Consider the following 18,594-nt stretch of genomic DNA (forward strand, 5'->3'; position numbering starts at 1 on the left):
GTGTGAAGAGCGAGCCCATGCCGCTGCTGATGGAAAGGAGGTTCATTGCTGGACTAGTGGAGATGTTAGGAAACAGGGACCCAATTATTATTATTTATTTTTTTGAATGTTCATCAAAATTCACTGAGGATAAAGCAAATAACAAAGAGTTAATCATTTAAAAAGGATAGACATTTTTGGAGATAAAAAAAAAAAAACTGACAAGCTATAGAGAAAAAAATTCATAATGGTTGTAGGATGTCTCAAAGTGCATTGTTAGTGTGGTCAGGGGACTCTATAAACGTCGTCTGCTTGCTCAGTTATTTAAGTTTAAAACCACAAACCCCATCCCTGATGTCGAATAGAATCAGTTTTTTAAGTTGCGTCATAGCCCTTCATTCTTATTTTCCTAATAAATGTTATTTGTCTGAAATTGAGCATATACTGTATGTGTGTAAGTAATTGCAGTCATGGATCCTTGAGAAATCATTTAGCACTAGGTGTGTGCTTTCTATGATGCATCATGAAGCATATTTCAAACAGCTATGGATGCTGAGGTGCCAAACTAAATGTTATGTTTTTGTCATTACTTCAATTTTGGACCATTATGAAAAAAAATATTCTAATTACTGAAAGTACATGCACTTTTAACATTTACCAATTTGCCTACAACAAACCTTTTTCCCTTCTCTTTTTGAAAGACCACAGTTGGATTGTCAGACATACAATCTGCAACCAAGGCTTTCCTTTCTATTCTCTTCCCTATGTATCTTTGGACTGTTCAACTTTCCTAATCAGTCCATCCAGAGACAAATGTGTGCACATCCAGTGCCTCTTCTCCTAGATCTTCCGTCAATGTCAAACAGATCTTCTAAGTTACTTTTTATGTTGTTTTCATACCATAGTAAAATGCAATATACTTAGAAGAGGTCCAATGAAGAGATTCCTTTGTGATATTCCCATGAAGACGTCTATGTGCTGTGCAAGTGCCAACCTGTTTATCCTGTTGAGCCATACTTTGGTGATCAGCCTGAAGGTGGAGCCCTAAATTGTCTATGGTATGCTGATTTTGACAATGAAGTAATGTTTATCATTTTAGTCTTTCAGTTCATAAAGCAAGACTGTTGTAATGTTTCATTTGCGTTTTTCAGGCAACGGTGTGCCTGTATTTAGCCTACAAATGTATATTCATTTCAAATTTTCAGATGAAAGGTTTGAAGTTTTGTCAGGTTCTGCAGATACCTGACATGTATGGCGGTGTTATTGCAAAATAAGCGTTTAAAAAAATTACAGCTAGTATTTCAATGCGCATATTTTTTTTTACCAAGGTGCAATCTTAATCAGCGTCTCCTTAAGCTCCGATGCCTGCACCTGCTTATAGTAGCCATGACAATAAAAATGTACCTTCACAAGAGGAACAAACTGCTTTTTTAGGCTGGCTGGCTTAAGAGTCGTATTTTTTTTTTTTATTCAAGTTTGGTAGGGAGAATTGGTTTGAATGAGACAAGCACATGACAAGCACACCACTTAACCAAAACAAAATTAAATAAGTTTACCATTATGAGTTGCCTTTGGGTACAAGACAAAGACTTCCAAAATATTTCTTATCTGGCCCTATGCCTTGGACAAGTCAATATTTTCATATTTGAATCTTGGCACTTGTGAAGTCTGTGAGTCTTCCCATCAGTTTTAGCGTCAGCATATATGCAGACCATCAGTCCGACGTTATAGTCGGCGCCGACTCCACTGAGCTAGGAGAAGGGCGAGGTAGGAGGGTGTGTGAGGGGTAAACGAGAGAAAGAGAAAGCAGCTTGCTACTAGCGGACACACGGTAGGCTGCTAGCTGAACGTAGCAGCATGGCGGGGCAAAGGGACTTCCAACAAGGCAGCCACTGCCACAGAAAAACATGGATTAATATACTACTTGGGATCCTACAGCTGTTGTTGTCCTGCCTTCAGCACGGAGGTGCCCAACTGCCAGGTCTGACTCGGAGCAATTTTGTTTTTCAGATAGACCATCTGCGAAAATGTCGGAGAGAACTGAAAGCTTGAAATCTGACATGTACGAGTCGAGCTGCGAAAACTGGAAAGCTGCTCTGTTTCCATAACAGTGCCTACGTCGAATTTAAAGTTATGGATTTAAAATCGGTTGTAATTACTATTTTATCACAACTTTGATGATATGACTCACTTGGTACTTCAGTAAAAGCAATGATACATTTAGCTTTCATTTCGGGCTGACCGTTTTTGTTGAGTTTCCTGTGTTAGATGCACAGCCTATTTCAGGGCATTCGCGTCTCTGAGCAGTCAATCTTAACTGTTGTTGTAGAGAAATGTCATTGTGTTTCTCAACAACAAGATGGTAAACATGGAAAGTCGGCTGAGGTACTGGGTATGTCGTTAGTTTAAGTCCAATATTTATTCTGTATGGGTAACTGACGGTAGTAATTTGCTAGCAAAGCTAGCGTTCTCGTAATGGGTCTAGATAGGTGAAAGCTACACGCCTTTGTCATCCTTGAGCAGCCCGAGCCACACGTAAACGTGCTCCATGAGACTTGCAGGCCATGTGCATTTATAAACTCCGTTTGTATGAACCACATTTTAATTTCCCATTGTGATAGACCTATTGATGAATGGTGTTTAGGCTATTGTGTTGTACCATGTGTTTACACTGCGTTCTTTCTTCCTTGCTTGCATCAAATAAGCCCTTACTTCGGTATCCAGCGTGGTGGAGGTGTTGCAGGCAGATGATGTGGACTTTTTAGTTCCTACACAGGTATGTGCCATAAACAAAGGTCCTAACTTACTGTTTCACATTTAAAAGCTATGGGTCTAAAAACAAACAAAACACGTTCACGCCTCAGATGCGCACTGACATCATACAGCCCCATTGTTGACTACTGCCTTTCCCACAGCACGTGTAGAATGAGAGTAAATAGCAACATTTGTATCCATGTTGGCCGAAGCAAAAAGTGATCTGATTGATGTAGAAGTATGTTAAATGATGCGCGGTTTCAATTGTTGAGAAAGTTTTAAGCAAAAGATTTTTTTCTGTTTTGGTCGTGATTGTGAGGAATGCAGCCAGTCCGTGGCGGGAAGAGGGTATGTCCATATGGACTGTTCAGTTAAGCATTAGTTACATTGCATTCAGAAAGTATTTGGACCCCTTCACTTTTACGTTTTGTCAGGTTGCAGCCTTATGTCAAACCTCAATAAACCCCATGATGACAAAAGTGCTTATTATTTGTGTTATTCATTTAATAAGTAATTTATTTAAAAGGAAAAACTGAAAATCACACTGACAAGTATTTAGACCCTTTACTCTGTACTTAGTTGAAGCACCTTTGGCTGTCTCGAGTCGTCTTTGGTATGACGCGGCAAGCCTTGCACACCTGAATTTGGTGATTTTCTACAATACTTTCCCTCTCAAGCGGTTGGATGGTGACCGTCGGTGGTCAGCTATTTTCAGGGACATTGTCCTGTTGGAAGGTGAACCTTTGTCATAGTGTGAGAGCTCATGACCTGTTTTTCCTTAAAGACATCCCTCTACTTTGTTCCGTTAAGATTGTCCTCAACCCTGACCAGTCCCCATGTCCTTGCCTCTATAAAACACCCTCACAGCATGATGCTGCCACTACCGTGTTTCATTTATGGGATGGAATTGGGCAGGGAATAAGGGGTACCTGGTTTCCTCAAGACATTATGCCTAGAATGGAGGCCAGACAGTTCCATCTTGGTTTCATTAGACCAGAGAATCTTGTTTTTCACAGTCCTTTAAGTGCTTTTTTTGTCGCTCTAGGAAAAGTCCTGGTTGTTCCAAACTTCTTCCATTTAATGATTTTGGAGGCCACTATGCTCTTATTAACCCTCGATGCAGAACTTTTTTGTAGCCTTGCCCAAATCTATACCTTGACACAATCCAGGCAGTTCCTTCAACCTCATTATTTGTTTTTTTGCTCTGATCAACTGTCAGCTGTGAAACCTTATATAGACAGGTGTGTGCCATTTCAAATGATTACCACAGGTTAACTCCAAACAAGGTGTAGAAACATTACAAAGATGATCAAGATGAATAGGGGTGAACCTGTGTCATAGCAAAGGAATACTTCTGAAAATGTGCACAAAAATTCTAAAATAAGTTTGGCATAATAATAATGCATTTTATTTGTATAGCACACTTTCACATACAAAGATGTCTCAAGGTGCTTAACAGGGTCACAATAGCAATTTAAAACAGTGCCTTCAAAACAATACAGAAAAGAAATAAAAGAAAAACAGAAACCAGGACTTTAGGCGAAGGCAGATATAAAAAGATGGGTTTTGAGGTGGGATTTAAAAGAAGTGATGGAGTCCAAAGCCCTAATGTTCTCCGGGAGCTTGTTCCAGAGTCGTGGCCCCAGCGAGGAGAAGGCACGATCTCCCATTCTGGACATATTTGTCCGGGGAACTGCCAGAAGGTTTGCTTGTCCAGACCTAAGAGTCCTTGGTGTGAGATGAGGGGTGAGGAGATCCTGGAGATAAGGCTGCAACATAACAAAATGTTATAAAAGTGAAGTGGTCTGAATACTTTTTGACTGCACTGTACATTGGGGACAGTGCTGAGAGACTAGTGTTTGTGGTTGCATTCAATGCAGGCCACTTTGTTGTTGTAATGGTTATTTTGAAGAATGTTCTATTTTAGAGATGTATTACTGGGTTCTTTGTTATATCATGCATCATGTGGTTGTGAGCTTATTCAGTGTCAGTCAATGGTGACCAATGCCTGTAACAAAACAACTGTTTTTGTATAGTCATTGATGTTGACCAATACACCTGGCCATTGGACAAGGCCATGATTGGGCTGCTATATGTCTAAAAGTATGATTACTGTAGCTGTGAGGAAGGCATACACTTATCTGCTCCTTCTGCATACAGGAACACAGGTGTTCCAACTAACAAGATACTGTCCCAAAAGTCTGTCAAATCTGTTTCAGTCCAGCCATTGAAGGGTCCATAAATTTGAAACGCAGTTGACTTTATTCTGATGATCATGTAAGGTGACGGAAATTTGTGTTTATGGCATAGTAGAGGGCGAATTGTTACCCCTGAGTGAGATGTCAAACATATCTGACCTGAATAGACAGATACCAAAGTTGGTGTTATTTTAGGCAGATAGATTAACAGCTGGCATAGTGTGGCACTGAGACATGCATGATCCTGAGGTGCGATGATGTTATCTACCGTCTTTGATGAAGGGTATGTGTCAACCGGTCTTAGAAACCGATCTCTGTAATAAAACACAGGTGCTCCCTCTTGTTTTACTCGAAAGGAGGAGGGGCAGTCTAGTACTTTAGATGGTGAAATCTATGTACATGTGCAATTTGTTTGGTTGTCACAGCTTGGAAAACACCCAGTCCAAGGTCCACAGTTCTGGTGAAAGTTTGTTGATAATTTAGCTCAACTGCCACCTCTCCCTTCTGTGCTATGTGTTGATTGGCTGGAATTGTTTACGTCTCGTTCAGAGACACTGTGTTTGTTTCCCGTTTACAAAGCCAGGACTGTGTACAAACTAGAGTTGTTGTTTTTTTAGTGCACACACTGAACGGATAGCTAGATGACCGTGAGAAGCAATTACCTGAATGTGACAAAGTGTATGGGATTAGAAATGTGGACTGTACCTCAGTCACAATACATGACCGTCATCTGACGTGACATTTAGTAATCCATAGGCAGTGATATTGCAAATCTCCCATCTCCCATGTCTGTAGAAGACAAGACAGAGTCCTCATCTGAAAGAGCCCTGTGCTGCTGCAGTATTGTTTTGATCCAGCAAAGTGGCTGATTTCACTTATGTGATCAACTGTTCAGTTGAGCTCCCTTTGGATTGGATTGAATATGGTTTGAAGCCGTGAATAGACGGGGATATCTTGACATCACATACACAGTGTGAAAAGAATTTAGTGAAAAACTGTTAGGCCAACCGTAGGCCATCTAAAGATTGACCCAAAATAAAGCTTGGTTGAATTGACAGTAAGAATGACAAGGATGAATAAGAGTTTAGGTAGATTCCATTCAGAGTGACCTAATGGCACATTGGGTTGTGTTGTTCTTAATGCAGCATACGGGGATGGCCTACATTTATAAGGCGTTATGTTAATGGCATATGAAACACCAGCAGTGAAATTACAGCTCTCCAATTTACAGCCATCTCAACACTCAGACTCATTGCATGTTTGGAAGTAATTTATTTAAATCCCGGCACTCCCACATACCTGGCACTGGCAGCACATAGATGCTCTACACGCACAGAGTAAAAGGCGTCTGATGCTTCTCAACAAACCACATTTTTTATGGAGGCATGGTATAGCCATTGGGCATACGACTGTTTACATAGGAGCCCAGTCGTCCTACCCTAGCAGAGAGCTTTAGTAAAAGGTAGTTATTGTGAAAAGCACTTACTCAGCAAAACCACCTTAGGCTATGCACTGAGCCATCAGCTGCTATTATTCAAATTTAGATAGTATAATCTGGCTGAATGCTTTTTGGACAGAAATTAGTTTCAAGTCTGTGCTTGCCTAAATTGTCAACATAGATGATTGTTTAGTAAAGTCTATACAAGAGTCATGTGTGCATTTGAAGCTCTGTGATGGGTCACCGGTGAACGTTATCCGTGTGCAGCAGCTGCACACAAGTATTCATTGCAGTTGGCGTTTTCCTAACCTGTGGTTTACGTGTGTTTGTTTTCCCCAGGCGGAGGAAGAGCACAGCAAAGAGAGTCTCCCACAGGAAGAGAGGTAAGATCTCATTATCCACCTGAACTCCCCGCAGATTGCCTCTCTGCTCTGGCTGTGCTCTGTAGCTGTTAACAGCTGATCCTGAGCCAGCCCCAGAAGAATCAGGCCCGAGCCGCTGTGGGCGAGCTCTGATCCGCAGTCAGCTGCTTTAGAATGCACAGTAGGCAGACCGTGTTAGTGTTCATGTGGGAAGCATCTTTGTATTGGAGCATTTTTTTTATATGAAGTCTGTTGAGAGTCTTGGCTTTAAGGTATTCCCCATGTGAAGAGCGGGGATAAATTAATGTTAAACAGGAAAAACATGTAAAACATTCAAGCATAGCTGAGCCCAGTGGAAGAATACCACTGTGGCATATTGTGTTTTGTGGTTGATGGAAGTCATGCAAGACAGGTGTGCATGAGGTTGTTTTTGTTTTTTTTCTCCTCCGGAAAAAAGAAAACAGTAAGAAAAGAGTGACAAATAAAGGTCACAACACTTAAGAGCTTTTCTAAAGGCCTTTTCACTCAGCGATGGATGCCATTATGGCTTGCATTTTTATATGCAGGCTGTCATTGTATGGATTACATACACTTATAATAACATGCATAAAATGACACTGCCATGCTGGGTGAGAACAGTATGCGCTTGGCTCGCTGTTAGGATAAGCGGTTGTAATATGCAGATGGTTTTGTGGTGATGAAAAGGAGACATCAGATGTCTGTGGGAAGCTCATTTGCCCACATTTAAGTGTATGCAACGTTTGTGTGAACGTTTTTTGTGAACGTTTGTGTGCAATCCATGGTAGTTGTACTCTTCTGCACTGCCATATGCTGTGTGTTTGTGAGAGGGAGGAAATCTCTGTGTGTGAGTGAGAGAGAGAGGGGGGCACAGAAAGGTTTACTGCACAGTTCTACATTCCAGACTAATGACTAATTTTAGAACTCCTTGAAAGAATATGGAGAGGGAGGTCTGACAGGCCAGGGAAATGGTTCACTCTTAGGAAGCAGTTTTCCCATCAAAAAAAAGGACTCTCATTCATACTTTCCTAAGCTGCTGTTCATTAGCACATTTGAGTCCTCATTAAAATAGACTCTACATGGTTGGCTGATGGCTATGAAGCTTTCAAAAAGATACAGTAGCGTTTCAGTACTATAGCTTGTCATAGATTGTGAAACATCCATCTAATGTCATCTTTGATGTGGAGAGTTGATGCAGCTTACAGCACTTACAGTACCAGTCAAAAGTTTGGACACACCTTTAATATTTGACACACCTAAAGTTTTTTCTTTACTTTTATTATTTTCTACATTGTAGATCAATACAGAAGACATTTAAACTAAACGAAAGAACACATATGGAATGATGTACTTAACAAAAAAAGTGTTATCTCCCATGTACAAAATAACAAAAGTAAAGAAAAAACTTCTTAAAGAATTAGAAGGTGTGTCCAAACTTTTGACTGGTACTGTAGGTACTGACTGAGTAGTGCTTAGTATGCACAACATCTAGGCAAGAAATTTAATCTTAATGGTCCAATCCGCGATATTAATCCCATACACCTTTTTCAGATTCAATGAAGTGCTCCTCACAGTCCTTTAGCTGTCCGTTCAGTGTTTGCACTAACAAAACATCTCCAGTGTTCGTACAAAGTCCTGGCTCTGTAAATGGGAAACGAACACAGTGTCTCGAACCGAGCCATAAACAGTCCCAGACCGTCAACTCAGTGCTTCAGCAGCACAGAAGGGGGGGGGTGTAATTTGATTGGCTGTTGTTCTAATATTGACCTTTAACCTTTTTGTGAAACCGAATCGCAGACTGCATATTTCAGCCATACATTTCTTGCAATAGCATACTTTTTCAACCCTTCAATTTAAACTTGTAACTACCTTTACTGTACATGTGTCATCTTTATATTGGCTGGCTATTAATATTCTGTAATTGCATGCTCACTACACATTTGTTAATCAGTTTGTTGGGTATAAATGCCTGTATGAAGTCACCAAAAGAGGTTAGGCCCCAGTGTTTGACAAGGGAGGATGAAATCTACTGTATGATTGCGAACCCTTTGTTGTTGTAGCTTTGCTATTTTGCATGTTGGTTGAAGCAGGTAGTTTGATACTTTGCGATTTCGTTTTCGGGGGGAGCTGTACAGATTCTTATTCTGTGTTTATTTGAAGCTGTTCCCCCTCTAACGGTTACCAGACTTACCAGACCAGAGTCACTGTAGCCACTGGTTTGTGTCTACTTATTTAAAGTATACTGGCAGGGGGATGTGCTGTGTGTCCTCGTGTGTGTCCTCGTGTGTGTCCTCGTGTGTGTCTTGTCTTCTCTTCTGTCTTCTTCTGATGGGAGACAGTATGCCTCTGTGTTTTCGTTTGCAGCACCTAAAAAGGACTGTAGTCTGATGTTGAAAGGTCATCACTGTTCTTTAGGCCGCTGGGTGCTGTGTAGCACGTTTGAGAGGTGGCAAACGCCCTGTAGGTCAGTCACTGAATCAGAAGACCATAGTGATCACCCAAAGCTAGCAACTGATTAGCTGTCAGAGACTAATGAACCGAGCACATGTAGGCGGCATGGACCGCAAAGGCCATTATCCCATAATCGCCCTAATTTTGGGGACCGCAGGGCTAATTGTAGTGGACTGCTTGAGTGTGCCTGGGCTCCTGTCAGGATTAGACAGAGTGTGGAGTACTGCTGAAGAGCTAGCCAGCCCCGAAGGGTTATCAGCTCTCTCACTGACTGCCACCACTCCCCCCCCGCACTCCAAGGATACGCTTCACTATGGGGGGAGGACTGGGACAAAGCAGCTCTCAGCATTGCTCTCTGCTAATGTCACGGCGTAGACAAATATGTATAGAAAATGTATGGGCTGCATTCAAATGTACCTAAAGCGAGTGTGATATTGTGTTTACCCTGTAGTATGTAGAGTTTTGACCACATAAATGATCAGAGTATAGAAATAAATCATATTAATGTGTATATATGTGTGCTAAACTGCTAATTAAGGGCAATGTCTGCGCATAGAGTGTATAGACTCCTCTGAGTCACCCATGTTCTTCCACTTGGTAAACAACAGAAAGCAGTCTAGCCGGTTCTTAACCACATCTGCCCTCCACACACACATGCAGACCTAGATCTTTGTCCTCCCACCCCTGCTATCGTCTGCAAACAGCTGTGTGGTGAGGGAAAAGTGTGCCTCTCTGGTTGTTTATGTGTCGGGCACAAAGAAGTGGCTAGTTCCGTGGTTAGTTTAGTGCAGTGAGAGTTGTACATACGTAGCTGGGTGAAATAGAAACCGGGGATCATGTGTGGTGGTACTATACTTTTATAATGAAGCCTACAGCATTTTGTCAAAAATAAACACTAAAAAGTAGAATGTAACTTTACGTTTTGACATTACACACTAACAAACAGTTGAGTCTTAAGTGCATCTTTAGGAGTCCTAAGTGCTGATCTCGTGGGTCATCAATCAGTCTATTCCATGAATCGCTGTGGCACTACAGAGTTAAAGGGCCCATTGAGCGCAGAAAGCTCACATAAAAGATGCAGTGAACATAGCTTTTGAACATATCATAACCTTGAGTCTGAACTGTTTTGCTGTTTTGAGCTGCAGCTTGCCTGCATGTTTTCAGACGTTGGAGATGGTATCTATTCCCCACCACAGAGAGGAAATAAATAAATAAACAAATTCTGTAGTGACATTAGTTTGAAGTTCGTATCCACAGAGTTCGTCTCAATATTCAGAATGAGAGATTTTAAGTTTTTATATATTTGTAAAATCTTGAGATATGACCAGTAAAGCCGGCCTAACATGGTTAAATCATGTTCTGGAAAACCGACTTTGAGGGCAGGGTGCATTTATAGTGAGGTGAGTGAGAAAATGTTTGAAGTATTCAATGAAAAACCCTGCATGGATCCATAACCACCAGGATATTTGCATTATGGAATGGGCCAAAACCTCACAGAGATGTCAGCATACTGCTGAGTGGTGCATTTTTTTTTTGCACGCCAGTTAAAAACAGACTCACGGCTGGAGCATAAACACCCTGTCTCTCTCTCTTTCACACACACACACACTCACTCACAAACTCACACATACACACACACACACACACACACACACACACACACCCCCCTAGGTCTTGACCAAACAGATGAGCATAAACACCCGGTCTCTCTCTCTCACACACACACACTCGCACGCACACACACACGCACACACACACACCCACACCCACACACACACACACCCCTTGGTCTTGACCAAACAGATGAGGGTACCTGAGTGAGCTGCCCAGCTGGAGAACACTGCCCTACTGTGTTGCCTCATTCTCCCACACGCCTGACATGCCGCAGATCTCAGGCCATGTGTTATGAAACTAACACAGCCTCCTTTTAAACGGCACATCCTGTTTCTATACATTCACTCCACTGCACTGCATATGGAATAACAGTAACCTCTTTGAAATGGCATAGAAACATTTTGGGCAAAAACTTGAAACAAGGATAGAGGGGAAATCTATTTTTTGTTTTGATTTTTTTTTAGTTTTCAAAATACAGTTTAATTCGCATGTCAGCGATTCCGTCATGCTGTGAAGTCACAGGAACGTAGTAGATCGGTCGGTCATGCCCATCACAAGTGCTATAAAATGCAAACAGGCTGGAATACCAGGTGGAAAAAAAAATCCGCCACAACTCTGTATTAACACTTTACTGCAGGGGATATTCTGAGAAACTCCAATTTCTCTTTGTTGAAGCAAAGTGCACTTATTTATAATACGTTCCCAGACCCAAATGCTTCATATTGCCACCAACTACTGTTTGTCTTTTAAAATGCCATATTATTGACGAGAAAAGAGTTGATCAATAAGACCAGTCGCTTCTTGCCTCTAAACTGCAGCCTGCCAATAGTTTTAATGGAGTGCCACCAGCGTGTGTGTGTGGGTGTGTGTGTGTGTGAGTGTGTGTGTGTGGGTGTGTCAGTGTGTGGGTGTGGGTGTGTCAGTGTTTGTCGGTGTGTGTGTGTGGGTGTGTGTGTGTGTGTGTGTGTGTCTGTGTCTGTGTGTGTGTCTGGCCTTAGACGGGTGAAATCCCCTCTGACTCTGACCTCTGACCCCGGCTGTGACACAGCGAGGGTTGACGGGTGACATGATAATATCTGACAGCTTAGGAATCGACTGGCACCTCCAGCGGTGGAGGATCAGCTGTGAGCACTGCTGTTATGTAACACCACACACACACACACACACACACACACAGTGACTTCCCTCACATTGACCTCGTCCAGAGGGGAGAGCAGAGTTTACAGGCCCAACAAACAACCAGACTTCCTCTCCCACCCTGTTTATTTATCTATTTAGAACCAGTTTAAGTAAAGGAATAGTTTAGGCGCTCACAATGGGCTTTTACAGAACAATTAGTTATTAAACCTATCTTGGTATCTAATATCCAGTTTTAGTATCTCAAAGAAATAACAGGTCACCTGTACAGCTACTCAGAAGTACTGTCACTCTGTTTTGCCAACAAGATGAAGCTTCTCAGTTCATATTGACATACTAGCTTTGCATGCAAGCTAAATACGACAGGCTGCATTCAGTTGAAGAGAACTTTGCAGAAATTCTTGTGGATCATGTGCTTAGAATGTTTATTTATGCTGTTTGTATTTGAGGTTAGTGGGAGGTCGTGTGATGGTAAGTTGGTGCATTACTCCTGCTCCTACTGTCACTTTCAAGAGATGTTCAGCTTCTCCATCAGAGGAGGTTATGTCAGTCACCAAAAGGAAGTGAGACAAGCCCTGGAGGATCATGAATATTATTGGCAGCATTGGATTGGTCAACAGACAGCACGTTGTTACAAGAAATACTGCACAGTGCATGTTGGGGGTCTGTTTCCAGTTTCTGCTTTCACAATACATGCATTTCTTAAAAAATGTAACTAAGAACTTTTTCAGTTTCCTGTGTGGGCGTAATTGTACAAGTGAAGGGTGTTTTACCTGATATACTCCCTGTTGTCTTCCTTAGGTTCAATCTCTAGGTTCAACTAGTTCCTCTTTTAAATGGTTCTATTTTTTTCATAGAGATTATCACAAGCCCATATGTACTGCATGTTTCCACCCGTCTTTCGACCAACTGCTTCCATGCTGTAAGACATTTATCCCCCTTTCACCACATCACTCTATAATCCTGAGCTCATATAAAATGTCTTCTCCCTATCAGCGGGTTAGTGGGTGGACCGAGCTCTCTTCTTACACTCCTCTTGGACAGGAGCCACTGCTGCTCAGTGTGATCATGCCAGAGTCTCTGCACCACACCATAGCCCCACCAAACGACAGGGCAAGAAGTGACACAGGAGTGCAGAGTTCATAAGGAGAACCTGCATGATTGTTTGGCTCTGGGTTGACTGGGTGGCAACTGCAGCAGCAGCCCTACCCCCCCCCCCTCCGGGTGCTGCCAAGGCTGCTATGTGCGGTGTGTGAGCTCACTGCTTCGCTGACTCAGTCCCTAAATGCACCGCAGAAAGAAACAGTCTCAAACATGCCCTATCTATCACACTGATGGCTGCAGTGTGTTCTGTTGTGAGCGCAAGACGAACACACTGTACTGTGCCAGCCTGTTTGATGAGATCAGTGTTTGATAAGGAGGCTGTGCAATATATATATATGTGTGTGTGTGTGTGTGTGTGTGTGTGTGTGTGTCCTTTATGTTCAAAGTTTACATGCATTGCATGCACTTTGGCTTTGGCCTGCACTTGATGTTGGGTTCTCTCTCTCTCTCTCTCTCTTTCTTTCTTCCTCTCTCTCTCCCTCTCTCTCTCTCTCTCTCTCTATCCCTCTCTCTCTGTCTATCCATCCATCTCTATCTGTCACTGTGTACAGCTCATATTCATGTGTGCCATTGTCATCCTCAATGTATCCCTCCTACTCCTCTTTGCTTTCAGAATCTGCAGTTTTCCTTTGTCCTTCTCTTCCACCCCTACACAAACATACACATCCTTTCTCAATCTCTTCCTATAGATCCCTATAGATCCCTATAGTATAGTGGAAAGCAGGCAGATGAACCCTCGGAGTGCTAATTTTCACACCTCCTGCTGTCCTACGCCCACATATCCATCTCTCCCTGCCTGCTGCCAAGAGCTGCTCTTACTCACCCAGACACAAATAGCAGTGCTTGCCTGCCTGCCTGCCTGCCTGCCTGCCTGCCTGCCTGCCTGCCTGCCTGCCTGCCTGCCTCCCTGTCTCTGCCTCCCTGACTGCTTGCCTGCCTGCCTGCCTGCCTGCCTGCCTCAGTGCCTACCTGCCTGCCTGCCTGCCTGCCTGCCTGCCTGCCTGCCTGCCTGCCTGCCTCCCTGCCTGCCTGCCTGCCTGCCTGCCTGCCTGCCTGCCTGCCTGCCTCCCTGCCTCCCTGCCTGCCTCCCTGCCTGCCTGCCTGCCTGCCTGCCTGCCTGCCTCCCTGTCTCTCTGCCTCCCTGACTGCCTGCCTGCCTCACTGCCTGCCTGCCTGCCTGCCTGCCTGCCTGCCTCCCTGTCTCTCTGCCTCCCTGACTGCCTGCCTGCCTCACTGCCTGCCTCCCTGCCTCCCTGCCTGCCTGCCTGCCTGACTGCCTGCCTGCCTGCCTGCCTGACTGACTGCCTGCCTGCCTGCCTGCCTGCCTCCTGGGCTGGCCTGCTGGAGTGTGCACTGCACTCAAACTGCAAACAAGTGGCTCCATGTTCCAGCCCTGTCTCCTGTGCTGTTTGAACATGCACAGCACAGGCCTCCTGGAAACCTGCCAGCAGATGTGGACTCTTTCTTTGTTGTCGCTCCGCATGAAAGGCAACATTGATAACATAAGGAACGTTCTGTTTGCCAAATAATCGCTGTGCACTTGAATTGATTTTTAGACTGTGAGTACTTGAGTATGCGCTGTCTCTGGGTGACTTTGAGAGAGAGCCTGCTTACTTTCCACTAGAGGTGCCTTTTCTTTGATTGCATGGACTGATTTACCCCCTTTACCTGAGGGCTCCTTAAGGTTGGACCACTCCACATGAGGTCATGGTGCTGTGTCAGTAGTGGATGCTGTGACTGTCCTCTGCGCGCTAAGACTTTGAGAATGGTGTGTTTGGAGCGGCATGCAGCAATGGGAATCTGCCCTCCCCTTGTGTTTGCACTAAGCCAATATGTCAACTGGGTTTTGATAATGTTGGGTAACAGTCCAAAAGGATAACATGTGCCAGTGTTATTGGCATCTTGTCTGCACTTTCATGAGCAGGCTATTTCATGAGCTGTCATTGATCCTTTACTCTTTGGAGTGGACCGAGGAAATGATGTGGCTATTATGAGAACAAGGATCAGCAGTGGATGATGCTAGTTATAAGGCTAGTGTTTGCTGTGGAGAGCAGACATCAAACAACCCAATTATGCTGCTCATCCTTGAGCATTAGTAGGTCTTGATTCTAATACAAAGCCCTGTCAGTGAGAATAGAGAATAAATGAATGGCAATTGCCGGTACATAAAGGTTTCTTCACTCACTATTCCCTGAGACCTTACTATTCTTTTATTCTGCTGTAGCCTTTTTTTCTCAAGTACAGCTTCCTCTGTCAGGGAGAGGAAAATCTAATGAGCAGAAAAGTGTTGTTGAAGCTTTGAAATTGCCATTTGTAAATACACAGCCTTGTTATGGAAGGCCGATTCGAGGGCATTCTTGAATAACTTTCCAAATAAAGACCTGTTGATCACGGATTGGTCAGCCTGTCACCAGTAAGAGAGCTGGGCTAGAGCTCATGTACTGTCCAACACATCATGATTCTCTTGTCACCAGGCTGTTACCCTTTAAGCATCTCTTTGCTCTGGAAGTGTGTAAACATCCCTCCTCTGGCCTCCTTTAAAGCATGGGATTGGTTGTTTTGCTATGTGCTAATGAAAGCTGGAATCGAAGCAGATAAAGCATGAAAACTGCTGGAAAGTATTTAGAGCATCTTGAACCACTTCACTGGCTCCCTGGGCTGTGGTGCCATTCTGGGTTCTGTTCCAGTCTTAACGTTGAATGAGACCATTGTTGTGGACCCTGTGGAAGGCTTACTTGCACAGACTGGATCTCTTATTTTCTTATTTAGCTCTCCGTGGCATATTTACTCTGTGCGCTTCGACACGAACATTGTTTTACGGCTGAGGTTTTGCGAAAGCAGCTGGAGAATGAAACGAAACAAAAGAGGGCTATGAATTCGGGCGAGTTGGTACGAGCGAAGCCCCCCCCCCAGCTTCCCCTTGGGACTTGGAGTTTTAAAAGCCTTCATCGTTTTCCAGGAAGAGTGAGTCAGGAGGGAGTGGAGGTTTAAAAGCAGCGAGCCCGGCCCACCCTGGGCGTCACGCTCGATTCGTCTCAGTGTAGCGTGACGACGTCATCTCCCCTGCATGCACTCAGAAAGCCAAGAACAGTCAGATTGACAGGTGATGGTGGTTTAAGCAGCAGCATGACGCCATCACCTCACATTACACACACCACACAAAGACATCAGGCTTACACCAGGACTGGCAGAAGTACACAGACTGCACAGATGATCCATTAGGGGACATTCCCACTGGGATAAAAAACTATGGAGGTTCAATCCCGCTACTGACGTTTCCCCACCCACCCTTCTGTTTGAACTTCAGGTTGATTCAGCGTCACCCTTATTCCCCTCTGCTCTGAACCCCCTATGAGCAAAGTCAGAATAGGACGTCTCAACTCACAATTATGATCTGAATTGCAAGACCCCTTTTAAATGTGTCTGGAGCCTTGAGCCAGAGGCTGCGTCTGGTCCATCTCTAAGCTCTGATCCCTGCGGTCAGGAGGCTGAAATGTGATGGACCTGATTAGCTGAGATCGGAGCACAGATTGCTTTTCGCACGAAGAGCACAGCCAAGCAGCACGAGGGGCAGCTCCGAGCACCGCCACTCCCTACAATATTCAAATGACCCTCCACTTCCTGCTTTATACCCATGCAGGAAATGACCACTCCTCGCCATTTGAACCATGTCTTCTTCTTTTTTTTTATTTATCTGTGATCTCAGAGCAGAATTGTTTTTAGTCTTTAGGCACATGAGAAGAGAAAACCGCCAGGGTTTAAAAGACCAAGCTATAGACTTAGTATAGACTATAGAAAGGAACGGTAATTATCTGTAGGTGGATTGACATTTGCTGTGCTATCATTATATCATATTTTTTGGGCAGTTGGGTAGAATTGAACCAAATGTAGGTTGTCAGCATGGCTGAGATTTGAACTACATCACAAAAACATTCTCCATTCATTTCCAATGGGAAAATAAGCAATTAAAATCGGCAACGAAACCAGTGGACCTAGCAATTAGCTGAGTTCAAGCACACTACAAAGAATTGTGTCAATAAAAATTATATTGTGAACACCATGTGCCAAAAAAGATGACTTATAACAGCATTTAAGAAGAACAATATGGGTGGAACTGATTAGAACTCGTACATGAATAGATGATGAGGCTTTATTGGTGCGTGTGCAGCTAGAGCAAAAATCCCAGCTATTGGCCTGAGGATGGGTAGGGCTGCTCCAACATGTCCCCTGCACCCTCTAGTGCTTGGGAAATCGTGCAATGCTAACATTGTATTGAGCAACCAACTGTTGCATTAATACAGTCACTGCATGAGTATTAGTGTCTACTGCCCAGTGAAACTAAACTTGTCATACACACCTGTGATTTGAGATGCACACTTGTTCTACGTGGATAGGTCAGTCTTACACTAGAAATACTATTGCCCAGTTCAGGCACCAAGTTATAAGGAATATAGAAAGGACATGACCTGCATTGTTGGGTTCATGCATAGGCGAGCAGTGTCTTGAGTGTCTGTCACTGTGGCTGTTTTGGTCCCTGTCTCAGATATATGACGTGTGTTATACACAGAGCATCTTACATTTTGAACAGTCTAACCCCTCATAGAATATTAAGTTCAGGGTTTTAAAAGCGGGTTCTTAACTGGCTGGTGTAATTGAGGGGTTGTGACCTTTTGAGGTTGGCATTGAAGCAGTAGAGTGCAGTGGTAATTGGCCTTGTTATTTCTGAAAGATGCCTGGGATGACCGTCTACTGCACGGTTCAATTTAACCTTTCTGAATGGATGTGCCCTCCGCAGATGAATGCATCTTTAATGAAATGAATTGGATGAATAAATGAAAGTTTATTGAGTAAACTGAAAGACGAGTAAAATTCCCAGATCCTTCACCTGGCTAATCGGACTGATCATTCAGATGAGTGCAAAGGCGTTTGAACCTTCCTGTGAACCATATGGTTGTGGATGTGCTCCACTATTGGTGGTCATCATGACAGGATGTAAAATCTTGCTTCCTACTGACTGTCTCTGTCTCCCTGATCCAAGTTTAACACTGGGTGTGTCACACAGGGCTGTCCTTGCCCTTTCTCTGCCAGTGGTGGCAGAGTGCAGATGGTTCAGCACTGATTTTCATCCATCACGCCGCCAGTGTCCAGGCATCCATATCCCACTTTGACATGTGGTCGCAGCAGATGACATGGTTGGGATGGGAGCTTTTCCACCACCGGGAAAACACTGATCCTCTATCAGCCTGTCTCTGATGGTTGTGAGAGGGCCAATGCCTGATACCCCATCAGCCTGTCTCTGCTGTTTGTGAGAGGGCCAATGCCTGATACCCCATCAGCCTGTCTCTGCTGTTTGTGAGAGGGCCAATGCCTGATCCTGCATCAGCCTGTCTCTGCTGTTAGTGAGAGGGCCAATGCCTGATCCCCCATCAGCCTGTCTCTGCTGTTAGTGAGAGGGCCAATGCCTGATACCCCTATCAGCCTGTCTCTGCTGTTAGTGAGAGGGCCAATGCCTGATCCTGCATCAGCCTGTCTCTGCTGT

General features: G+C 43.9%; 1 protein-coding gene across 2 annotated transcripts in view; it reads left to right on the top strand.

Annotated features, from left to right (window-relative positions):
• The first annotated feature begins 1,751 nt into the window (after nt 1-1,751).
• tmem131l (transmembrane 131 like) overlaps nt 1,752-18,594 on the top strand; it is a 47,959-nt gene continuing 31,116 nt past the window's right edge. For both annotated transcript variants that reach the window (XM_080858869.1, XM_080858870.1), the window contains exons 1-3: nt 1,752-1,960; nt 2,685-2,755; nt 6,709-6,752. In XM_080858869.1, the coding sequence (XP_080714995.1) occupies nt 1,837-1,960; nt 2,685-2,755; nt 6,709-6,752 (239 nt within the window). In that variant the 5' untranslated portion in view covers nt 1,752-1,836. The remainder of the gene's footprint in view (nt 1,961-2,684; nt 2,756-6,708; nt 6,753-18,594) is intronic.

The sequence above is a fragment of the Sprattus sprattus genome (genome assembly GCF_963457725.1).
Source record: "Sprattus sprattus genome assembly, chromosome: 20".
NCBI lineage: Eukaryota > Metazoa > Chordata > Actinopteri > Clupeiformes > Clupeidae > Sprattus > Sprattus sprattus.